The sequence below is a fragment of the Engystomops pustulosus genome, chromosome 11 (assembly GCF_040894005.1).
Source record: "Engystomops pustulosus chromosome 11, aEngPut4.maternal, whole genome shotgun sequence".
NCBI lineage: Eukaryota > Metazoa > Chordata > Amphibia > Anura > Leptodactylidae > Engystomops > Engystomops pustulosus.
This window is the reverse complement of record NC_092421.1, coordinates 37975460-38002180: the sequence shown is the minus strand read 5'-3', so window position 1 is coordinate 38002180 and position 26721 is coordinate 37975460. Positions and strand designations below refer to the sequence as shown.

The window sequence follows — 26721 nt, the reverse complement described above, 5'->3', positions numbered from 1 at the left end:
ATTAGTGTCAAACGTTGAGGTCTGGACGTACTCCTGAGCACGATTGAAGGTGGAGGTGAGCTGCTGAACAAACCCTCTTTCTATTTATTAGAGAGAGTACATGCCTTCAATACTAATGGCTAGCTTGAGCATATCATTTTTATGTGTTTTTTATGATTTTAACGCCTAACAATAAAGTTGTATATTTTTTATGGCATATATTGTGATGCCTATATCACTATTACTGATCTCATATATCTTTTGTAGAACTCTAATGAGGGCTATAATTTGGATGCCATTTGCCTGGGAAGATCACGGCCAACAATACGGTTGTGTGCATAGGGTTTACTGAGAGCTCATTGTAACAAAACATAGCAATGAAGCCGGAGAATGGATGTGCAGGGATCCTTAAAGAAATTAGGTCTGTTTCCTGCTCATTTTTGTGCTTCCTTCGACCAACAGTAGGCAGTGGCTTACTTACAAATTCACACACAGCAGCATAGTTCAGAATTGTGGTTTCTATGGTTCCTTCTCCAGTCTTCATTCTAGCACCAGAGGGAGCTTCAATCATCTGAGTAATAGGAATGTGCCTATTGTTGGGTCTTCAATGACGTGACGTGATTACTCATGCTAGCTTGAGGACTCTACTTGCTCGGTAGCTACAATTTTTACTTTATCAAAACTCATCATTTTAGCAGTGTACATCTAGCTTTCGCAATCTTACCACACTATCCTTGACAAAAATTGTTAAGAGAGAAAAGTTTAGTTTATTTTTAATGAAGCATCACACTTTTCTGCTCAGTTTAAACCCTTAATGTCAAAGCTCTCTTCTGTTATTCAATTCCATTTTTTATTCGCTGTATTCAAAGAGTAATAATTAATTTTTGCTATTTTTTTTCGTAAAGAGCACTTCTTTTCTGCAGGATAAATATTACTTTTTGGCGGTAACATTTAATATTTTGTGTACTGAGAAGCTGGTGAAAGAATAACAATTGTGGTGCAGCAAATTAAAAAAAAACTAATTTCATTAGTGAATTTTTATTTTACCGCAATGACATATTCCCTTTACTCTTTTTTTATAGCTTTTGTAATTTTTCAATTGCCATATTAGAATTTTTTCGGTCTATTTATTTTTTTTTATTACACCCCACCTTCTGCAGAATGCAATTAGCCCAATGATTGACAGACCATGATTGCAAATAACTGTCGCCACCTTGATAAAGTTGAATTTGTCTGCAGTACTAAACAGTTGGCTGCTTTCACACAGCAGTTTTGGGGACATATATCCGTCTGCATATATATGGACAGATGTATGAATTCCTCTGTTTTTTAGATCATCTTGCTGTCATTCTAAAGCAATCTTCATTGTTTTCTTCAAGCGGTAAGAAACATGTCCATGGTTATGTGATATCACACAGATGAATGGCTAACTATATCACACGGCTCTGATTATGGTCTATGGTAAAGAGCCGTGCAGCTGTGTGCCACTACATCACCAGGGACAGATTTCTATCCACTGGATGTAAACATAGAAGCTACCACTGAATGACAGCAAATGGAGATCTAGAAAACCATGAGGAACTGAAACAATAAGTAGATTGGAAAAGTGCATCACTTTTTATTACACAAACATTGTCAATTATTTGCTAGAAGTGGACAACTCCTTTAATCTATGCACTCAATAGTGAGCAAGTGGTGTCTATTTCCTTCTTTATCCAATATTTAAATTTCATAATACATTGTAGGCCAAATATTTTGATTATCTTGATTAAATAATTTTGCAATTAAAAAAAAGAATCCAAAAGAACATAAGGACATTATTTGAAATGGAACAAAAACATTAATTCAACCAAAAGGCATGACACACTACAAAAAAATAAACCTAGCAAAAGCGCATGAACTCTTTTTTCATGTAAAAGGTCATCTTTTCTCAGTTTTGCATGATTTAAATGAAATTGCCTTGTGACCTGTAAAGATGGAAACTGAAGCAATTATTGAATGTCTTAATTTTCTTCACTTGACCTACATGAAAAAAGGATGAAATGAGTTATGTAGCACTGAAGAACATGGATAACTTTATTCTTGATATAGAAAAAATACAAAATATCTTGTTTATTAAAAATAGAAAGTTAATGAAATTAAGTACACTGTGTTTCCTCAGTCCCTCAACATGCTTTCAGTAATTCAGACCTTTTTCTGATTAACCCCTTCACGACTGTCATACGGCTATAAACGTCCTATTTCCACATTTTCCCTGAGGAAGGACATCTATAAACGTCTTGACAGTGACCAACTTAAAATGGCTATATCTCCTGAACCCTGGCAAAAAGAAACCTAACTTTTATCATTTTAAATAGATGTCATTTTAAATGGATGCGTGACAGAACCGGAGATATCCACCCTTAACGACCTGGTCTTTTTTTGTTTTTTCATTTCTATTTTTAACTCCCCACCTTCAAAAATCTATAACTTTTTTATTTTTCCATGTACAGAGCTGTGTGATGGCTTATTTTCTGAGTAACAAATTGCACTTCATAGTGACAGTATTTAATATTCCATGCCATGTACTGGGAAGCGGGAAAAAAATTCCAAATGCAGTAAAAATGGTTTAAAAACGCATTTGTGCCATTTTCTTGTGAACTTGGCTTTTACAGCTTTCACTGTGTGAATTTTTGAATGGTGTCATTTTTTGAAACTTTTGATGACGTTTTCTTTGCTATCATTTTTAGGACTGTGCGAACTTTTGATCACTTTTTATAGATTTTTTTATATTTTTCAAAATGGCAAAAAAGTGCTATTTTGGGCGCTATTTTCCGTTATGGGGTTAAACGCAGTGAAAAACTGTTATTATATTTTGATAGATTGGGCATTTTCAGACACAGCAATACCTAATGTGTTTATGATATTTACTGTTTTATAATATTTATATCAGTTCTAGGGAAAGGGGGGGTGATTTGAATTTTTAGATTTTTTAATTATTATTTTTTTTACTTTTTTTTAAATTTTTACTTTCAATATTTTTCAGACTATCTAGGGTTCTTTAAGGTAAGACACCTGTGATCAGTGCTAGACTTACCGGCTATGGAGAGGGCACAGTCCGCGAGCCCTCTCCATACACCGGGACCTGATGAGTGCCGTACTAGTATGCCACACGTCGATAAGGGGTTAAATTTGTAGCTTTGTATTCCCAATTGTAACTTTAAGAGTGAGTATCTTTGGTTCTCTTAAGCATCCATGCACAATCCATATATCATATTAAAGAGGAGACTCCCCTGTTTAATACAACACCAGAATGTGTTTCTGTATGCAAGGGTGCCCCGTCTACCAAGTCAGCTAAAGGCAGAATATAGAAGAAGCTGCTGGTGACTTTCACTCTGCAGAGCTACATGCACCCTCTGCATTTGTAGCTCAACCTGGGAAAGGGTGATGGAATAATGCTGTACATATTTAGTAAATATATTTTAGTAAAAGTTACTAATTTAAAAAAAACTTGAATTGGAATTTTTTTCACATTTGTAGACAATTATTGGCAAATTGTATTTAAAAAAATGTAAATATTAAAACCATCAAGCTATCAGGTTAAAGTCTCACATGTCATGAAAAAATTAAAGTGAATTTTGTTATGATATGTAAAGCTTTTCCAGAGATATCGTCTGCGCATAGCAGAACATCAAAAATTCACGTGGACATTTAAGCACCAATGACCATCAGTTAACCAGAAGCTCGGCTATGACCGGGCCCATAAACTCAGACTACAGCAGTCATCTATTTTGATGTCTCACAATTTAGGCATACCCTTTACTCTTTATCTGTGTACTGAGGTTCATAACACTGCAAGAAGAGTAATCGGCTCCCACAATCAACTTCAGAGCTTGTCAATATTTTAATGTTATTGGACAACTGTGTCTATAGAAACAGTGCGTAATCATTCCTCACCTTGAACAGCTGGTAAACAAATAATATTATAGGATATATATATATATATATATATATATATATATATATATATATATATATATATATATAATATATGATATGGAGATGAGCTGCTGTATCTAAGCTGAATTGTTAGAAAAGATGTTTCATTAGTGAGCTGTTTATGCACTATACATATAAAAAGTGCGGTTTGAGGTGATGCGGAAATCATACCTTAGAAACTGTGCCTCTAATGTTTTAAGACCCTGGCAATTGACAGCTGCTAGTCCTGTACAAAGCTGTTGTAAGTTACTGATGAGTTGTATAATGTTTGTGTGGAAACTAGAAACTAACTTATGCCTTTTTAATTATAACACTGCAATTAACCAAAGTGAAGAGTTGCGACTAAGAAAAAGTCATTCACAAAATACAATAACACATTAATATTTGTAATAATTACTTGTATTGAAATTTTGCACTTAAAATTTTTATTTTCATATTTTTAGGATAAAGAAGTTAATTTGGAACAAGTACATAGGCGTATGAACAGCTTAATGGATGAAGATATAGCCCATAAGCAAATCTCTGCTGCATCTATTGAAATATCAGCATTAGAGATTGGTGGAATGCAATCAAGTCAATCCTTGGAGCCAGTTCGGGAATATCAGAATACACAGCTTTCGGTCACCACCTTTTTACCTGAACAATCCGGTCACGGTGGTGGTAGGACACTTACTTCTGTTTCAAGCAGTAACTTACCATTACCCCTTAGCAGCTCAGCCACCATGCCCTCCATACAATGTAAACACAGATCGCCAAATGGAGGACTATTTCGTCAAAGTCCTGTGAAAACACCCATGCCAATGTCATTCCAGTCCATGCCAGGGGGACCCATTCCAGAAGCCATTGAGCCTTCTCATGGAACATCTATATAGATAAACAAAACAAAAAACCTGCAAAGCTTTTTAATACAACTAAAAACTCTTACATTTTTCTTGTATATATCTGTAAATAACAACAGAATGAAGTGGGTTAAAAGTGTATTTTGAATATTCCCATTTTTTGAAGTCAGTAAAACAAACAAAAAAAAATGTATGAATGGCTTTGTAAATTTTGTTCTATCTGAATAAATCAGCAACTTACTTGTGACCCTTCTCAAGTGCCAAAGAAGACCTGTGACTGGGACACCAGCCCTTCAGCAAGTGTTACATTTTCAGTTGGGTTCATTTATTGCTTAGACTATCACATCTTTTCAATGGTTCTCTCTGGTCACTGCGTGGCATTTCATTTTACTATAGGCCAATAAAAGTTTAGACCAAGCGGTAGTATCGAAAACAAATTGTAGCTATGTTTTAAAGAAAACAAAATGAAAAGTGAGTTAAATGATAGCGGAATTGTTTCTTCTAACAAGAAGCTTCTGGGATTGAATCTCCACAAAAAAATTTCTAGGTTAAAGAACTGGTTTATTAAATTGTATTTTATGTGTACTGTGCTGTGTGGCCTTTGATTTAACCTTCACAATTGGCAGGATCTATGATATCTTTGGTGGGAAATGGAGAGGTTAGAGGTGACAAGAAAAATCTGCTGAGCGAAACCTGTAATCATCTTTTTTGTGGCACATACAATAAAAGGTTGGATTTTACCAATGATTTATAAATGGGAAAAAGTTAGTTGAGGGAAAACATAATCTGTGCTCCTGCATTTTGTTTTCCAACAGTAAAGAAAATATAGGCTTATGAATCTATGATGTCTCAAACTTTATCAAATATCCTTTGAGTATTTTGTTTTCTGAAGTAGAACATGATTTGCCCTGGGGACCCAACACATAAGGGAAAGATTGTATGTTGAAATTTTTGGAAGCCACTCATTTAGAAAGCAGTCAAAATTTCTGGTAGATTAATGACAAAAGATGATATATGATTTCATTGAAATATAGTTAGAACTTTAATGGCCAAGGACATTATATTTTGGTTAAATATCATACATCTTCTAAATAGTGAATTGTGGAGTCATCAAAGATGAATTTCACTATATATGTTCATATTTAGTTTCTCCTCCCTATAGTCAAATAACTTTCACATAGATTATTATAATAATGCTGTATAGGCAATATACAGGTGCCTGTAAGGCACGTAATCCAAGGACTGCCTGATACTTACAATATGCTTACATCTAGTGCTGAAGCAAAGAAATATAAAGCCAATGTTGTTTAACCCCTTTCCGCACCTTGACGTGATTCTACGTCATAGGATGCGGGCCGTTCCTGCACCTTGACGTAGAATCACGTCATGGCGATCGCCTAGGCTCAGAATCTGAGCCCGTGCGATCGCTGCGGGATGCCGGTGGTACGCGGTAGCCAGGAACCTGCAGTAACAGCCGGGATTGAGACTATCGAGATCCCAACTGTTTAACCCTATGGACGCTGCGTTCATAGTGACCGGGGCGTCTACGGTGCATCGACACGATGATCGGCACCCTCCGGGCACGGAGATGCCAATCATTACCATGGCAACCCTGAGTAGCTACCTATAGTAGCTGCCTGCTAGGATTGTGCACTGTGCACGATCTAACAGTGCAGCTGTCAGCCAATGCAAAATGCATAGGCTGACTATGTAATATGCTGCAATACAATAGTATTGCAGTATATTACAATGAACAAGTGATCAAATGACCACTTGTTCAAGTTCCACCTTGGGACAAAATAAAAAAAAAGTTAAAAAGTGCAACTAAAAAAAATTATTAAAAAAGAAAAAGTGAAAATCACCAAAAAAACACAACATATTGGTTATGACAATGTCCGTAACAACCCGAACAATAAAATAAAATGGACACTGAACCCGTACGGTGAACAATGTAAAAAAACATAAAAAACCTCACAAAAATTATTAAATTTCACATCTGACCGCATAAAAAGCGCATAAAAAGTGATCAAAAAGTAAAATTTACCCCAACATGATACCAAGAAAAATCCCACAAAAAATAAGCTCTAAACCAGCTCTGTAAACAAAAAAAATAGAAATGTTCTGCCCATTGTTTCATGGCGATACATAAACAAGCAAATTACTCACAAAATGAGTTCTATATTCTGCAAAACAAGTTAACCATAAAAAAGCCATACAAATGGGGTATCGCCGTAATCGTGATGACCCAAAAAATAAAGATAACACATTATTTGTAAGGTACGGTGAACGTCCGGAAAAAAAAATGCTAAAAATCATAAACAAGAATTAATGATTTTTTTAACCATCACCAAGAAAGAGTTAATAAAATCTGATTATTAGCTATTGACCCCCCCCACACCACCACCACCTGGTAAATGATGTACCTGAAAGGTGGATCTCATATAGAAAAAAAAAATCCCCTATATGTCCAAATTACAAAAAAATAAACATTTTATAGACTGTAAAATGTGACAATGCAGATCTGCTCTGAAAGGCGCTGCTTCCCTTTTATGCACGGCCATGCACACATATGCACACATACACACGGCCATGCACACATCCTTATACTTGGCAGAAATTGGGTAGCAAACATTGTGGAATTTTTTGTTCTTTAATTTTTGATATTTTGGGATATCTTAAATTTTGGATATGTTAAAGTGTCACAAAGTTATAACCTCCTATAATGACACAGGGCAAATTTTAAAAATCAGGACTGGTCCTAAAGGTCTAAAATGGCTTAGACCTGAAGGGGTTAATGTTTCTTCTGTCTATGAGTAAGTAGAGGTGGTGTACTGTAACTTATTAGGTTAATTACGTTGAAAGAAGCTTTATACTCTTGGCCCTGACAAACATAGATTTGTAAAATAAAATGCTGATGTTTTAAAAAATTTAATTGGATCTTAGACATAAATCTTACAATAATTGTACAAATGAATGAGATTGGTAGAGATACATTTCACTATATTTCCCTATGCAGATGATGCTTATTTTCATCTACAATCAAATCATTATTATATTATTAAATATAACAATATTTGTGGACACAAATGTAATAGAAAACTTCACAATTTAGTCCTTTTCAAGTGGCCTGTTGGGTTTTAACATAAGAAGCCAGTTGTAACAGTTATGACAATAATAGCTCACTAGCCAACAATGTTTTTCTTTGATTAAAATAACAATATTCCCACTTACGAATAAATTAATTTAATCCTCGAGTACTACATGACCAAACATTAGAATTACTGTCAGAACTATTATTATGTGTAACGTAGATGTAGCCCATGTTTATATTGTGAAACCCTTAGCAAAGAGGTTGTAGTCAAAGAAGCTCTTTCATTACTTGGCTTTATTCCATTAGTCAGATTGGCAAAACAATCTGTTTGCAACTCAGTTCTATAGAGGATTTGTCGTAGGGTCATGTTATGGGCCTTCCTGTCCTGGATGTTAAAATCTAGCAACATCCCTACTATCATGTGTATCATTATTAGGAATGAGCTCACTGGTTTACTTGAACACTTACCCCCTCCGGTAACACCCGCAAACTGAATGCTGGTGTTACCCATTAAATGCTGCCGGCAAAGCACCACATATGTTTTCCCAGGAATTTGCTTTGCTTGCAATATTTAAAGAGTTAACATCCAGTGGTAGCCATGATTGTGGGTATTACCTGTGGGAAGGGTGAAGAAAACTGTAACTTCTAAATGCATTCAGGATGCTCGTCACTTACCATTATTAATAATAAAAAAGTCAAGTCTTAAACAGTAAAGAAGTTAGAACAATTTCTACTTTTCATTTGTAAAGAACATATCACCTTCTGTACCAGGTAAAAAATTAAGACTGAATGGTTCTTTGAAAGTCCATGGCTCTAATGCCAAATACTGAGTGTAATCGTAACATGGTTCTCGCAATGCATTATTTATAAACCTGTATAAAATCATGGTTGCCCCTATACATTTTTAAGCTTCTGTAGTAAAAATACGATTTTTTTCATTCCCAACATTGCACATGCACTTTGCATCCAATATATAGCAATTCAATTTGAGAGTCAAATATATTTTCCAATAATATTTTCTATTCTTTATTGCCTTTCAGTGCAGTTTTATCTCTGCATATATAGTAATTTTTTCCTCCAGTTCCTATAAAATCAGCTCTACATGGAATATTTTATTCATAATTACTATTGATGGATAGGCGAATACAATCACTGTTTATTACAAAACAAACCAAATTTATACCATATATGTACAGTAAAAGGGATTATCTCTGGGCTCAACTGAAACGCCCTGGGAGGCTCATGTAGTGGAAAAAATAAAACAAAATCAAATGTACTTACCCTGCTGAACCATGTTGAAAGGTTTGTGTGTTACCCCCCCCCCCCCCAGCACCACCCCACCACAAAAGTCACTTATTAGCATCAGTAGCCACTTAACAGTATGACATGGAAAGTGAACATGTGGATTATTGGAACAGGAATTCAGAACCATGTCACTGCATTTAAGATTTTTGGTTGTCCCCTTGCCTCCTAGGGTTATTCCAATGAGACCTGAAAAAAACCTCTTTAATACCTCTTTACTGAAGTACCTATTCGTTAAGTGGGCTCTTTCAGTTAATTTGAAAATAGAAACTGATAGAAATGGGTGGGTCCAACACTGGTCTACTTCTGTCAATGAGATATTTAACTTAAGCAAAGCTTTACTTTTTTAGACAATGATATTCCATCTGCTGGTCAGTAGAAAAAAATATTTGACATATTAATGTGCTAATTGATGGATTCAGACATATTATAATTCACTGTTCCAAGCAACAGATTTGTAACCTAATGAAATCACCATCCTTCTTAGACCAGCTACAATAAACAAGATGTTACAATACCTGAATTATGAAAGTAATATGCATGTCTTCAATGTGCATGTTGTGCACTGGTGGACATGCATGCTTAAATATCCTCCCCAGGAAGGTGTCTAAATAAACATCCTTTATTCACTGCAGAACAATTAAGAGAATTCTTCACTGCACGTCGAGAAGGAGCAGAATCTGTGCAATTAGGAAGGTTGAGAAGGTACAGTAAAAACGAGCTAAATTGTCAGCTGTCATTAGGGAAAGCAAACCTCATCAGAACAAAATAACAACACCTAGAGCAACTTGCTTTAAAACTATGAACAGCCTTTTAGAGGTTTTGGTATGAAGATGCTAAATGTTATCAGGTACTGCTTTATAATTGGAAGATTATCTGGAATTTATTTGCACATAGGAATGATTTTCTACCATCAGGCTTTATTATTTAGTTCCTGTTATTCCTATAAATTTCAGAAAGCCAATCATATTTAGACTTCTAAACTCAAAGAATAATCTATAAATAGTCTGGTGACAGCAGTGCAACTTGTCTTCTCCTGCCAGAACTCTCAAACAAGTCCACTTTTTTCTATCCTTGCAACAAGATATTCATTAGCCCTTCTGATCATTTTCAAGTCCATGAATGAAGATTTCTGCCTTGATGTTCTGTACATATATTATATAAAAATATAGAAAATCTAGTATACTGTTTAAGTGAAAACATGCTTGCAAATGAGATAATTTTATAAATCCATGGTAACCTTAGTATTCGTTCACTTGAAAATCAAGACAGTTAATGTTCATTTAATTTCACTCTTGTTGTCTTAATATAATTATGTTTTTGCTCAGTTCAAATTTCACTATCTTTGTTAAAATTATTTTGGTACACCATTTTCTGTGAAGACTTTTAATTGCTTTGGTAGAAAAGCATACTCTGGTCTATTATCTAGGCACCACTGATGTAAAGTAATGACACTAACATGGAAGCAAGAGAGCATGGTCAAGTGAAAAAGGAAAATTAGGATGATACACGGTATTCTCTCCCTCTAGTAAGCATTATTTCATATATCTCTTCAAAAAAAAGTTTAAAAAAACTCTATCCTTTACAATTTTTATGCTTTCGTAATGTACAGCCATGGGCAAACAAAAGCCAACCGGCAGCCAATATTTCAGATTTTAGGGAAAAATACCTTCCTTATACATTTTCACATAAGGAAATGTATTTGAAAATAAAGAATTTACTTTGATACATTAGCAATAATTAATACAGAAAGTGTAATTGTTTTTCTTCTATTATTGTTAAGAATTGCAAAATATTTTGCAAAAATTAATGCAAAAATATTTTTTTTAAATCCTTACTTGTTACATCTAGTGATCTCTGTACTTATATCTTTTGATAAGTTAGCAGATGTATGGAAACATCTGCAATGTGTTCTTCACATGATGTTTCCCACAACCCACAGTAAGTGATGTCTCCAGTAATGTCCCCCACACCCCCCTGTAGTGTCCTCAACAGAATGTTATGTCCCCCACAGCTGCTTACTCACCCACACACTAAGAGTTTATTTAAAAAATAATAGCACTTATAGTCATCTCATCTCTTGTGTGCTTTTTGTGCACTGCAGGACAAGTTGGGGTAACTTCACCACCTTGCGTCCCCTGCTCCCAGCAATACAGTTTGCTGTTTGAAGCAGGACGTGGTATGTCATTGTGTACCCTACTCTCTGTAGTAGAGCGCTGATGTCACAGCTCTGTGTACCACTGCTGTACTCATCCCTAGTTGGGTCCTTAGGACACAGATAGATGTTAGAGTGGGCAGAGCTGCCTGGACAGCAGGATAAGTGTCCTGCTGAGATGGAGACATAAGAGGTTACAGTCAAAAGATCCAGGGAACAGGCCTAGCAACACATACTAATATTAATTAGTAACATATTAATATCAAAACATATTAATTGTGTCTGAGTTTCCACACCGCCAAAGCCACGCCCCTTTTCGGAGAAGAGTCGGAGCAGACGGAAAAAGTCATTTTTTCTGGAGCCGCCAGCTAATAAATAGGTCTGAGAGCAGAACATGTGGTGAGAGCGCTACAAAACTGGCGGAAACACCATAGTAAATGTCCCCCTATGTGTTTGGAAGCTATATGTATTTCTCTATGGGGTTTAAATTCATTGGAAGCACATAATTCCAAATTCATAAGCCTTTTACTTTTAACCATTATAATGTTTTCTGACACAAATTCAGTATTATCATGTTGTAAAAAGTTATTTTTAGGAGGGGAGGATGAGACAGTGTATGAGCCTGTGAATCTTCGGCATGTAAGGGCTCTGAAATTCACCCCTTCAGGAGCCGTTCAGAATCATTAGTATAATTTTAAAAGTTAATTTTAGAAGCACGGAGGCCATGGATAATAAAGAAAATTACCACAGTCACGCTGCCCGGATCTATGAGTAAGTGGTTTATCAAGCTTGATTCTGATGGTAGATTTTCTTTAAGTTTGGGCTTCTAAAAGCAAAAATTTCAAGAGCTAGTGATATTTTATCGGCTCTATTTCAAAAGACAGATCATACACTTAAATCTAATTTGCATAATATTGGAAACTTTTTAACCCCTTAAGGACGCAGCCAGTTTACAGGTTAAGGCTCAGCCCCATTTTTTGTATTCTGTCTTGCTTCGCTTTATATGGTTATAACTTTTGAACACTGTTACTTATCAAAATTATTCTGATATTGTTTTTTCCCCACATGTTGTACTTCCTTTTAGTGGTAAATTTTGGCTGCTACGTTTTGCGTTTATGTACAAAAAAAAAAAATGCAGAATTCGAAATCATCGCGTTTTCATGCAGATGGATTTACCACTAAAATAAGTTGCTAAATAACATTGTCCAAATGGAGGTGAAATTTATAATGGTCAAATTTTGTCAGTTATACCTTCATATAGCCCTATAATGTATACATTTCCAAAAGATAAAAAGAGAAAACCTATCTTAAAATTTGTGGCGTTACTTGTTTTATGGGCGCACAGCGAGGCGCAGAAGGGAAGGAGGGACCTGTAGCTGCCAGGATTTTAGTTTTCTCATTGGCCCATTTTGCAGGCTATAAAATGTTCACTTTTCCGTTCGTGGGGCCATGTGATGGCATTTTTTTCGGGACGAGATGCTTTTTCCAATGTTACCATTTTGGGGTTGGTATCCCCTATTGTTGAAAATTTATGAACTTTCTTTTGAGGTCAATAGCATAAAAGCATCAATTCTGTACTGGATTTTTTACTTTTGTTTCGTGTTCACCATATAGCCTAATAATGATGTTATTTTTATTCCATAGGTTGATACGATTACAGGGATACCAGACTTGAATATTTTTTTTATGTTTTACTAAATTTGCCAAATATAACCCTAATGTGGGAAAAAATCTTTAATTTTTGCCGGGATTTAAATTTTTTTTTAAAGTGTCAATATTTAATTTTATTCTACAGGTTTTTTCAGAAGTGGTGATACTATATATGTGGGGATTCTGTTATGATATACTTTTTTTTAGCATTATATGTCTCTTTAGATGTTATGGGGCTTTTTTTATTGATTTACCGTATATACTTGTGTAGAAGCCGAGTTTTTCAGCACAAAAAATGTGCTGAAAAACCTAATCTCGGCTTATACACAAGTCAATAATAATAAAAAAAAAATTAATACTCACCCTCCGGCTCTCGGAACCTCGGCGAGGGCTCCCGGTCCTCGGCGGCCGCTCCTGGTCCTCGGCGGTAGCTCCCAATCCTCTGCGGCGGCCCCACTTCTCTCTTCTATCTTTACTTGCTGGCAGTCGCGTCTATGGGATCTGCCGGCGGGCGCACAATATGATGCAGCTGCATTGCACTGTGCGCCCGCCGGCAGGTCGCATGGACGCGACTGCCGGCTAGTGAAAAAAGAAAAGAGGAGCCGCCGCCGAGGACCAGGAGCTGCCGCCGCCGAGGACCGGGAGCCGCCACCGTGGACCGGGAGCCACTAGGACCTGAGGGCAGGCTGTATAATACATGGGGCAGGCTGTATACTTTTTGGGGCAGGCTGTATACTTTTTGGGGCAGTCTGTATACTTTTTGGGGCAGGCTGTATAATACATGAGGGCAGGCTGTATACTTCTTGGGGCAGGCTGTATAATACATGGGGGCAGGCTGATTGTATAATACTTGGGACAGGCTGTATACTACAGGGGCTGGCTGGTTGTATACTACAGGGGGCTAGCTGGCTGTATACTACACCCTCGGCTTATACTTGAGTCAATAGGTTTTCCCAGTTTTTGGTGGTAAAATTAGGGGTCTCGGCATATACTCAGGTCGGCTTTTACTCGAGTATATACAGTATTACTTTATTTTTTTATTGAAAATCATCTAATTACTTGTTCATGATAATATCCTGTAATACTCATGTATTGCAGGCTATTAGCAGTGTCACAGTGGCACATGCTTAGGCTCACACTGTGCCTTTAAGATGACATCACTCACACCATCTTTCAGTCAGCTCTGGGGCTCCCAGGGCTGCCATAGAAATGATAAGCGCCCCCCAAAAACGGCACGGGGGTGCCAATCGTGGACCCCCCAAAGGCAAGTTAAATGCCACGGCAGCATTAAAGGGGTTAAAAACCCATGAATGGAGCCCACTTCGACCGCGCGTGTTACTCTGGGATGTCAGAGGTAGATTACCGCTGACACCCCGCGACCCCTGATGCCGGCTCAGCTCTAGTGCAGAGCCGAACCATCATCGGCTCAGTGCCGTACTGGTACTGCGCTGAGCGCTAAGGGGGTTAATAAACTAATATTTATAAATATACTACTGATTTTAACTTTAGATTATAAGATACATCAAAAAATTCAAAAATCTAAAATCTACAAATGCACAAATGAAACAATGAAAATCTACCTCTTCTAATGCATACTGCACAACTGGTTTTATTTAAAGGGTTTTGTTGATCTATAAAGCATTTCTAGTGTTTAATATATCATTATTATGCCATGCACCAAAAAATTGAGGGGGACCAAACACTATAAAAGTAGGTAATTGTTGTCAGATTTCACATGGTGCTGGGAGAAATATGTCTTATACACCTGCAAAAGCTTCTATGTGACTGATTACAGACTTGTATGAACAAACAAATGTAGGTTAGCCCTTGTATAACAGAAATCCCCTTTTGTCTCCTCTAAAATTCTTACACAATTCATATTCAACCGCACTCACAGCTGATTCAAACACAGAGAAAATGTGGCATCTGCATCAGCCCCTCGAAATATCGGAACACTGAAGAAGCCAAGTCCAGCCGAAATGTAAAAGGTAAGAAATGTAAAAGGCCATAATTGTAAGTCAACTGCAAGGTAGTGGTTGGTCATTCTGCTTTACCATATAAATATGAAGAAGTATATGCAATGTGCCCATCAATGTGGTAAATGGTCCTGACTGTGCTGCCTTTACTTTATTAATGACATGAAATCCTAGAGCATATTTAGGTAGATAGTGCCCAAAAGTCTTACAGATTGTAATACAAAATTGCAGAGACTGGGACTGTTTATAGGACTGCAGGTGAACACACTTCCCAAACTAACTAAGCTAACACACTTAGCTCTATGAGTACTGCATATTTTTTTATCACATGATTAACCAATAAAATATGAATGGGTAGTTGTAATAAATCTTTTAATATAACTTATTTCAGTAATAGAAACAATATGGAAAATTTATCAATCTGTATATGACAGAATTAGGTTGTAAATTGTAAAAAACACCTTGATCCACATTTATCATAAAGTTTCAGACAGTCTTTAGAAACTGCGCTCTGTAAAAGAGACATGTTATAGGTAAATGGGGCATGGTCTAAGCTGCAATAATACTAGATGGTCTTAACCCCTTTCCAACATTTGACGTAGTACTACATCTCGGGCAGCAGGGACTTTCTGCATCGAGACTAAGCTGCAGGTGTCGGCTGTATATCTTAGCTGACACCCACAGCTAACACATGTGATTGAAGATTTCCCCAATTACAGGTGTTGACCCCTTACACCACGGCAGGTAATGGCCATTTCAGCGCTTACCGTGGAGGGGAGGTCTGCTGCTCGGATGGCAGCCCCGGGGTATGCCAGTGTCTCGGGGCTGTGCAATCGTCTATTTTCTCTATATTAGTTTTTCTTCAGTAAAGATATAAAAATGTATAAAAAAAATATAAATGAGGTATCACCGTAATTGTAGTGATCTATAAAATAAAGATAATATGTTATTTTTATGGCACCGTGAACCACCCTAAAAATTTACAAAAAGAAAGGAAACCAAAATTTATTTTCCTCCATAGATTCAAGAGTTAATAAAATCTCAGCAATAAGGTAAAGACCCACTTAAATGAAGTATATGAAGTATATGAAGTATTTGTAAACCACATCTCATGTTGCAAAAAATAAACTTAAATTTTTCCAAGTTGCCAAAAAAATAAAGATTGTATAGCCATTAAAAATTGACAATGCATAATCTGCTTTGAAGCTTCCCTTCAATGCCCTGGCGTGTTCCCATACAGCAGGTTACCACCACATATGGGGTATTATTATAATAGGGAGAGATAGCTGATCAAACTTGGTGGAGCATTTTGGTATTTTATCCACTGAGAATGTGTACATATTTTGAAAAACACATTCATTTAGCCAAAAAACTAAAAATTTTATAATTGCACACAGTTATGTTTTAACCCCTGTAAAACATATAAAGGGTTAACAAACGTAATAAAAGTTGTTTTACATACATTGAGGGTGTAGTTTGTACAATGGGGTAATTTATGGGGCTTTACTATTATTTAGGCCTCTCAAAGGGACTTGGAATCTGGTCCTTCAATAGCATGATTTTGCTTTTTTAATGAAAATGTGAAAAATCCCAACTAAAGATCAGAGCCCCATAACCTGTGTAAAAAACCATGTCAACATAAAGCAGAAATTCCGTAAAAGTTATTTATCAAGAATGTTTGCTGTTATGACTGTGTTGAAAAAGTAGAACATTTTGAATTTCAGAAATCAAGAATTTTCCAAATTTACACCAAATATCTATTTTTTCATAAATAAAAGGAAAACATACCACCAAAATTTTTCAACTAACATGAAGTACAAAGTGTCCTGAGAAAACAATTTCAAAATCACTTTGATATGTCAGGGTTCCAAAGTTCTAACCACTTCTAGTGGTCAGATTTTAAAAAATGGGCTGTGTCAGGAAGGTGAAAAGTGTCTTCGGCGGTAAGGGGTTAAACAATGGCAGCTTTATCATGCAGGATCAGATACTGGTACAGTATAAAGCTGACATCTAGGGGTCTTACTTTTGAGACTTTTCTGTTAATTCTGCCACAATATGAACATTTTCCGTTTGCATCAACCTTTAAAAAGTGGAAAAATACTTAGATTTGTGATTGTGAACAAACTGTTAAGCCCAAATAATTTCACTAGGTACTGGAAAGTTATAATACATGCATATATTATAGTGATCTATTTTTGCTGAGAGATTTTATGTACTGCTAAATGTTTTAGTTTTTCAAATATCTTTCTAATACGAAAGGTGATCAGGTATTAGTGATTGGCATTACTTGACAAGATTTAGACAGCAATTTTACTTTAAGTTAGAAAAACGTTAAAAAGGTGTTCCGGGATTATGCACGTCTGATACAAAACCCATAATGCCATAAATAAATAAATATATTAAAAACTCAATGTCACTAGTCACAAAATGGAGCTTAAACAGTTTGATTCTATGATTAACAAAATGTTATGGGTTTTCTAAAGTAGGCAGAGTTATCACTAAGTCACTGCCACTGGAAACTACAAGTCCCATGATTTTTTAGTTCTCAGTAACTCTTATGCTCTTCTTCCAGTGATGATCTAACAGATTTTCTTGCTCTGTTACCATAGTTATGATGTGTAACTGCAGATGTTAATACAGTGAAGCTGAAGTTTCTGTGAGGAAAGGAGATTATGTGTGGGATAGTATTGGCCATTTAATTCAGAGATATACTGAGGGGTCAGGTTATGGATGGCTTTGTAAGTCATGAGTAGTAGTTTAAATTAAATTTTCTGTGCAATGGGTAACCAATGGAGAAGACTGGCAGAGAGGAGAGTCAGAGTTGAAGCAAGGAGACAGAAGTACAAAGTGTCCTGAGAAAACAATTTCAAAATCACTTTGATATGTCAGGGTTCCAAAGTTCTAACCACTTCTAGTGGTCAGATTTTAAAAAATGGGCTGTGTCAGGAAGGTGAAAAGTGTCTTCGGCGGTAAGGGGTTAAACAATGGCAGCTTTATCATGCAGGATCAGATACTGGTACAGTATAAAGCTGACATCTAGGGGTCTTACTTTTGAGACTTTTCTGTTAATTCTGCCACAATATGAACATTTTCCGTTTGCATCAACCTTTAAAAAGTGGAAAAATACTTAGATTTGTGATTGTGAACAAACTGTTAAGCCCAAATAATTTCACTAGGTACTGGAAAGTTATAATACATGCATATATTATAGTGATCTATTTTTGCTGAGAGATTTTATGTACTGCTAAATGTTTTAGTTTTTCAAATATCTTTCTAATACGAAAGGTGATCAGGTATTAGTGATTGGCATTACTTGACAAGATTTAGACAGCAATTTTACTTTAAGTTAGAAAAACGTTAAAAAGGTGTTCCGGGATTATGCACGTCTGATACAAAACCCATAATGCCATAAATAAATAAATATATTAAAAACTCAATGTCACTAGTCACAAAATGGAGCTTAAACAGTTTGATTCTATGATTAACAAAATGTTATGGGTTTTCTAAAGTAGGCAGAGTTATCACTAAGTCACTGCCACTGGAAACTACAAGTCCCATGATTTTTTAGTTCTCAGTAACTCTTATGCTCTTCTTCCAGTGATGATCTAACAGATTTTCTTGCTCTGTTACCATAGTTATGATGTGTAACTGCAGATGTTAATACAGTGAAGCTGAAGTTTCTGTGAGGAAAGGAGATTATGTGTGGGATAGTATTGGCCATTTAATTCAGAGATATACTGAGGGGTCAGGTTATGGATGGCTTTGTAAGTCATGAGTAGTAGTTTAAATTAAATTTTCTGTGCAATGGGTAACCAATGGAGAAGACTGGCAGAGAGGAGAGTCAGAGTTGAAGCAAGGAGACAGATGGATTAGCCAGGCAGCATAGATAAATATGGACTAAAGGGATATCAGAGAGTTAGCTTGGAGGCCACAGCTAAGAATGTTACAGTTGTCCAAGAGGGAGATGATGAGGGCATAGACTTGAAATTTTTTAGGCTCTGGAATGAGGAACGGTCGGATGTGAGAGATGTTCTTGAGATGGAGGTTGTAGTAAGGGCCTGTATGTGAGGCTTAAAGAATAAGGCAGTTTAGTCTTTTGTAAAGTACGTTACTCTGTCAAGAAAAATATATATAATCTAATAATGCATGAACATTAGTTGCTTGACTTACTTGAATTTGGTTGGAAAGCACCTTACAAACAATTATGACCCTAATTTAGACATCACATTTTAAGAGATAACTTTTAAGAGAAAACTTTGGAATGTCTGGAAAATATTTAGGTCTAATATAGATAAAGTTTAATTTGTCACATGGATTACATAAAAGATGTTGATAATCTGGATTTAGTAAATGGGCAGTGAAACCAAGAAGTTGTGTTGTGCTGCAAACGGCAAAAGGGAGCCCAGGAGAGCAATAAACAGAACAAATTAAAGTGAAGGTTCTGGCATATAAATGGTATAAGGGTAATGGAAGCTCACCTTGTTTCCTCAAAAGAGGAAATCAGCCAATGATGATCAGGGTCGGCAGGCGTTCCGTCCCACAGTGAAGATCACAGTACAGTTACATGGCAGAAAAGGAACCCCCACATGGTGGGACTTGGAGAAACATGTTCTTTTATTGTATAAAAAATAATACTATACTATATTCAACCCAGGTTGTGTGCTTGCACATGCGATCTCTGTTTTTATAAGTATTTTTATTGTCACCCGAGGAAGACTTCAATACAAAGTTACAGAAAAGATAGTTATTAGTATATTAGTCTATGCATATTGTCACTGTGTGGTTATGCTATGGTTGAAAAGGTTGTACGCAATTAACAATATCAGACTGATTCTGCATTCTGTCCCAAACTAAGCTGCCTTGTATAATTTTTTGGATAAATTGTTAGCAAAAAGTATCCCAAGGCTGGTATACTAGAGAAGTTATTTTCTTGAGTCAGGTATAGATGCAGTGCAATGTAAATAGTTGCAGTTGCTGCCAAATTGAAAACCAGCACATTACAATATTATTGCATAATTCTATGCACTATTTAAAATTCAAAAATGTAAGAAAAAAAAACTTTTTTTGTGATAGCTGCAGAATATGTAAGGGTAATCTTCACCAAGAGGTCACATACAGAATAATGTAACTAACAAAAGTAACACAGTAATGTACTTTATCACAATCATATACAATACTCGGCTTACATACAAAATCATTACTTTAAGTTTGTTCTTAAGTTGAATTTGTATGCAAATCAGAATTCATATATTTTATAATTGTAGCTCCAGACAAAATTACTTTTTGTGCCAGTGAAAATCCGATTTTCAAACTTTTTTGCTGTCTTGAGAACAAGGCTTATCAATAAAACTTCATTACAGCCACCTCATAGCTGATCATTGCAATCTGGGACTAAAGGAAAGCATCCAGAGAGCACCACCAGAGGTCACAGTGTGTGAAAAGATCCATCTGCAACTTTCGATCGTCTGTAAGTCACGTAGCCTTAAATCAGGGACCGTCTGTATAGGCAGTCCATGACTTAAGAAGACCTGACATACCGATGACTTCAAGTGGATCCATCTGCTCACTGGTGCTGGTAAGTTTTGAAATTTGGTATAAACTGCAATGGTGAACAGTTATCTTTAAAGAAGCTTTATTGTTCTCAAGACATCACAAAATTATGAAAATCCTATTGTTACAAGAAGGGAAAAAATTACTTTGTCTGGAGATACACTGATAAAATATACCTGTTCTGACTTACATACAAACTTATACTGTACATGCATGTTATTTAGTCTCATAGTGCCTTAATGTATTCTAAAAAAAAAGGATGTTGGGTATACTTATTTGTTGCTTTTATTATGGTATTTTTAGTCTGATTTTGTCATTCATTGATTTGTTGATTTAATCATTGATATAATTTCCAACTGACCTAGCCAATGAAACAGAGTATTATAAATTCACTTTCCTTCCATTGATTTCTGATTTTAATGACTAGTGCGGATTATATTGATAAAAAGTTGTCAATTCAAGGACTTCAAGGCCACATTCAAGGAAAAAAATGTGAGCTAAACAACATGTCAGAACACACCACAAACTGAGGAGTTAGTTTAGATTTGAGCCTTTTCGGGGAACGTGTCTGGCAATGCAAACTCCCTCCATACTTCAAAAACTCCCTCTCCCTAAGCATCATGGGAGTTTCATCTGTGGCACTTAAAATTTATAACATTATTTTTTCTGTTTTTCAGAAAATATTTTTTCTGTTTTTCAAAAAATGTACATTTGCATATAGTAAGTGGTATTTACAGATATAGCACGGTTGATTTCACACAGATGAGCAGGATTGCTTTTAAAGCTTGGGTGCATCCCACGCAGCCCAGATATATTATTGGATTGGCGGACGTCTGGCCAATCAGCCAAATTGACACTCCTAACTACTAGTCATGGCTGTGATTGGCCAGGGGACACACACCTGGCCAATTACAACCATGGCTAGTAGGTAGGGATGGTAAATTGACAGTTTGGCTGCAGGGCTGACAATCCAGCAATGTGTCTAGGTTGCATGGGATGCAATGAACCTAATCCTTAAGTTTGGGTCCGTTCATCTGTACACATGACATTACTCATATCTGGCACATGAACAACATTTTTTTAATGGTTTATCAATGTACTTTATATTTAAATATGCACTGTAGAAAGGCCATTAAACATCTCAAAGATGAAGATTTTAATATTCTAAATAAAAAATTGATAATCATGATTAACATAATTATATAGGTTAAATACTTAAATACATTATGGATCTATAATGAATAGAACAGGTACATTGAATAGCTTTGTAGGAGATCTTATACCTCCTAATTAGTGTTGTGCTGACCCAAACTGAAAAGTTATTAAAAGTTCAGGTCCCGGTTTGGCTCAACATCCTCCATTTGCGCCATTGACGCGCGTGATCTGAGCATTTAAATTGCCAAGTGGGCATGGAGAGGCGTGCAGTGGGCTGTTCAGGGTCACATAATGCATTAGCTATAGCCTTTGCCGGTTCCTGAATTGTCTAGATGCATGGTTGGGTGTTGGATATACCAAGAGGCCACAGCTTCTTGGTTTATCCATGCAGATAAAGGGGTGGGGAATGCAGCATGATCTGCCAGCGCCTGATAAATTTCACCCCAATGGTATTTAGCATAAAGCACCATAAAAAGCACATACCCTGCCCTGCAGGGTACATAATTCCATTGTCTTTTCATAATTCACTTTTGGGCATACAGAAGACTGTCACAATAGTTCTCTGTCTACAGTACATTAGACATAGATTTCGCATTTAGACTTTTTCCACTTACAAAGGTAACACTCAAACATTTTCTTTCCTATATAATTGGTATCTTAGTGTTAATTTTTTAAATCATTTTATGTACCGGAAAGTGTATTATAATTTGATTTGTCAAAAAATGATCTACCCTTCTAAAATTACACTCCTATGTTATATTTGCTAATTATAATTGTGAATTTTGGTGTATTATTTTGAGCTACCGCTACATTGGTAGTTTAAGAACAGGGTCATGTAAAGAATTATCAGTATCCCACTTTGACTATATGCATCTAAGATGGCCTATCTATGTGTGTAGGGCCTGTATATACCCAGTCGCTTTAAGGTGCATATAGAGACAGATGTATCTCTGCCTACCCTATGAAATGTGTAATAATAATCCCATAAAAGGCTTTGATAAAAGTTACAAACATAATTTTTTTCAATACCTGTTCTGTAATGTGAAAGCTTAAATCGCCATGTTAAGTGAGTTGTGACTCAAAAACATATTTGTGATACCATTCATAACACATAACTGATGAAATATTTTTGCACTGGAGCCAAGAAAAAAAATGTTTATTTGTATAATAAAAACTGAAATGGTATGGCTACTACTGAATATATAAATGAAAGTGTGTTGACAGTTTATATTTAAAGAATTAAGAAGAAATTCTGAAATATTAGTTGATATTTAGATTGTATTTTTGTCATGGATAATAAAGGTCTGAATTTTCTAATCTATTGAAGTGCTTTTAAATACTTGTATTTTGTAGTATTACCTAGGTTTTAATTTATTTATTTATACATGTATAATTTATTTTTATACATTTTACTAATTACTTTTACTGAGTACATTATTTTTATGGTATATTATGACACGACTGATATTTATTTACCTTAAGGCCACTTTCGGTGAACTCTGCGAATGGGTAAGTAAATGTATTCCATTGTGTCTACAAAATACATGCAGTAACGAAATATTAACATGTTTGTTACACACATGTTAACATACTGTTAGTGTATAAATTTTGTAAACATGTCAACCGTTATGTTATCAGCAAATATTCTCCTCTTAGTTGTTCTGATGTGTTTGCATTATTGACACGTGTGACCACATCCATTGGGTGCAGTTACATGTGGCGTTTAACATATACGTTTCAAAATGCATTGCAAAAGCTAAAGATAGATTTGGCTAATTAGATATACTGTGAAATTGCCATGTGGTCATCTTTTTATTCCATTGTATTTGTTTTATGGTGTAGTTGGCCATATTTTAATATATCCTATTCTTTTTAATGTAGTAGATTACTGTGTGATGCAGAGCTATAGTGTTCTGTCTTCCCTGCCTTGCTCTGCACTAGATCTCTGTTGAATGCCCTTAGTGCTATTGGCATCATTGCCCAAAGCTGATGTCACAGAGTGTTTTATCGATAACCTCATACATCTATTAACCGTATGGGACTTATTTACTCAGGGTAGCGTGCTACACTTTCATCGGACTGTGCACTATTTTCAGGATTTGCACGGCTTTGACAGGTATTTAACAAATGCCTGTGCAGGGATTGTGTCGCATGCAATTGTTTTTTGGCACATTGGCACCGGCTTTCATGCGACAGAAATTGTGGGGCATGCCGTCGGACGATCCGACTGATTTGGACTGAGCGTGGGATTTAACATTCAAATTGTGTTGCAAGCCTAAGCACTTACTGTATATGCACCAGTAAAAAGATGAACTCTGTCGGACCTGAGCAGGAGAGTGACACTTGCAGGATATCGGGCTCACAATCGTAGTGAATCGTGGCAGAGTGCATTATCATCGGACAATGCAATTTAGGTGAACTATGCGGACCAGCTAAGTAAGTTTGCCCCCTATATCTCAAGTTATGAAAAAACCAGAAGCATGAAACAGGTATCCTTGGAATTGTAGTTAAAGCCTCTCTTCAGCTGTGCTAAAACAAATTTTTGTCAAGTAACTTTACAGTTATGCTTTAAAGGGGTTGTCCGAGTTCTAAAAAAAAAACTAAGGGAGGCCGGAACGCGCTGCTTAATAAAATAAAGTCCTACTTACCTTCCGGTGTCAGCTTCCGGCTGGACCCGACAACCTTCCGGCCCCCATACAAAATGCTGTGTATAGGGATGAATAGGCGTGCCCGGCCACGGCCGGCCGGAAGCTGAATCCAGCGCTGCTTCAGTGGCCATGTTTGTTTACATGGCGCCCAGAGAGGAGCGACAGCAGTGCTGGATACCGGAGGGCACAGGAAGGTAAGTAGGACTTTATTTTTTTAAGAAGCGCCCTCCCGGCCTCCCTTAGTTTTTTTTTCAAAATAGGGGATAACCCCTTTAAGAACTCTGCAAGTGTCTGAAACACCTCAACCTGTATCGGTTGCATGTTCTAACTTTTAAGAGATTCTCAAAGTTGTAGGTATTTAACCATTTCTTATACTATGAAAGAATTGAAAATATATGTGGTAATGATATGGCATTACAAAAACATAATATGGTTGTAATCTCTACGTACTGTACTGACCCAAAGAATACAAAGATATTTCGTTCGAACCACACAATGGATGTACAAATTATACCACAGATAAAAAAAACTGAAATGATCTTAATTAGTAAAATAAAGCATGCAATAATTCAATAATGCACATAAATATAGTTACAGTGCCCTAACACTATAGGTACATGTTCCATGTGCTCCATGTACGCTGTGCTGAACAGCAGACCAGTGCAAGCCCCCCCCCCCTCCCAAACAATCAGCTATTTATAGCTTTTCCTAAATATCTGTTATAAATCTCACCATGATCAGCCTAAGTATGATCTTTAGGACCAAGCACGGCCAGATATTTTCACATTTTGTGTAATAGCATTTTTATTTGGTATACATAAAACCTATTGAATAAGTGGGAGGATGAACATAAATAAATATTTTCTACATTTTAATTTTATTTTGTGTTATTTTTTATTGTTTAGTCAATGACCCATATAACAGCTTTTTGCATGATAAGATTATTTTATATATTTTTAATTGGCACAGGCAGGGGTACCAATGGCAAAGGGGTCCTAAATTTCTTTTAACACTTGGAAGACATTGTAAGTAGAGGTCTTCAGTCTTCCAGGTTCTTGCCATAATAGTGTTGGGCACAACTTGTATACTTATGTGAGGCAATAAAGTACTAACTTAGATGTACATGTTTATCCATTTATGGGAAAGGAGTTATTCCTAAAATTTAAAGTATCTGATAGCCGATTCTAGCTATGCTATTTTTTAATGGTTTAGCATAAATTGCCTCCCATTTGTTCACACAAAATAAGAAAACAAAACAAGCTGTTTTTATTTTTGCAGTTTTTATGATTTTAAGAATAAACTTTACGCTAATTGTATTATAATAACTGAAAGACCAACTTGGTACCTGTCCAGGATGAAAATTCTGTGGAACAGCTGCAGTATGTGAAGTACAGATCTGGCATGAAATTCATTCACATTGGTACTTGGGTTTTTGTTAAAGCTCACCAAAAATGGAAATGGAAACAATGAATTTATACACCAAATGTTCCTGTCAGAATATTTGCATTTGTCCCTGAGATCTCATTACCTTTCTTTTTACACATAATGAAATGCAGTAGAATAATCTTGTTCCAAAAGTTAACTTCCACACTGTCAAGTTGTCAGGTTTTAGAAATTTGTTGTGGATTTGTGAGGATTTTTCATTTTTATAAGTTTTGTTAAATTTGCATCACTTTTTCACAAGAAAATATTGGTAGATATTAGTCTTTTATATGAAAATATTAGTAGGATGTTTAGTACAGTTTTATATTAGTATATGTATTTGTATAAATTGAAAAAAAGGACTTTACAGGAAAGTTGTATAATTTAGTGTCAAAGAATTTTTATTGGAAGTTCTAAGAAAAGCAGGGTAGCACAATACTGCCAGGAAATTGAGCTTTGTTCAGAATTAGAAAAGTATGATAACAGTGGAGGGGGAGATGAACACCACCCAGCAGTAGCAAAATAATCTACGTGGAAAAGAAGAGGTAAGGGGCATGACTCTAAAGGAAAAAGTAGGACCCAAGTTTATATGCAAAGGGAACCCAAAGTACTTTACATAATTCAACCATGGTTTCCAAATTTTAAGAAACAGGTCCATGGTCTTCCCTAATTGCAGAAATCATATAGGTTGGTGAACCAGGCCTTAACTGGTTAGTTAGTTAGTTAGAGTAGGGAACAGTAGAGTAGTTAGTGTGGACTTAGCCAAGATTACTCCTTTAAAATTGTGTATAAGTATACATATACTATGTGTGTATATATATTGTGAGAAGGTACAAGGGGCCATTATTGATGGCAGATATGTGTCACCGACAGGGCCGGCTCCAGGTTTTAGTGGGCCCCTGGGCGACAGAGCTCTAGTGCGCCCCTTTATGGGCCGCCCTCCAGTAGAAACACTGCCCCCCCTCCCGTATACACA

At 36.1% G+C, this 26721-nt stretch overlaps 1 protein-coding gene across 7 annotated transcripts in view; it reads left to right on the top strand.

Moving 5' to 3' along the window:
• GRID1 (glutamate ionotropic receptor delta type subunit 1) overlaps window positions 1–5381 on the top strand; it is a 1020611-nt gene extending 1015230 nt beyond the window's left edge. For 6 of the 7 annotated variants that reach the window (XM_072131335.1, XM_072131336.1, XM_072131338.1 and 3 more), the window contains one exon: window positions 4401–5381. In XM_072131335.1, coding sequence (XP_071987436.1) covers window positions 4401–4829 — 429 coding nt within the window. In that variant the 3' untranslated portion in view covers window positions 4830–5381. The remainder of the gene's footprint in view (window positions 1–4400) is intronic. The other variant, XM_072131337.1, reaches the window with a different exon arrangement.
• The last annotated feature ends 21340 nt before the right edge of the window (window positions 5382–26721 follow it).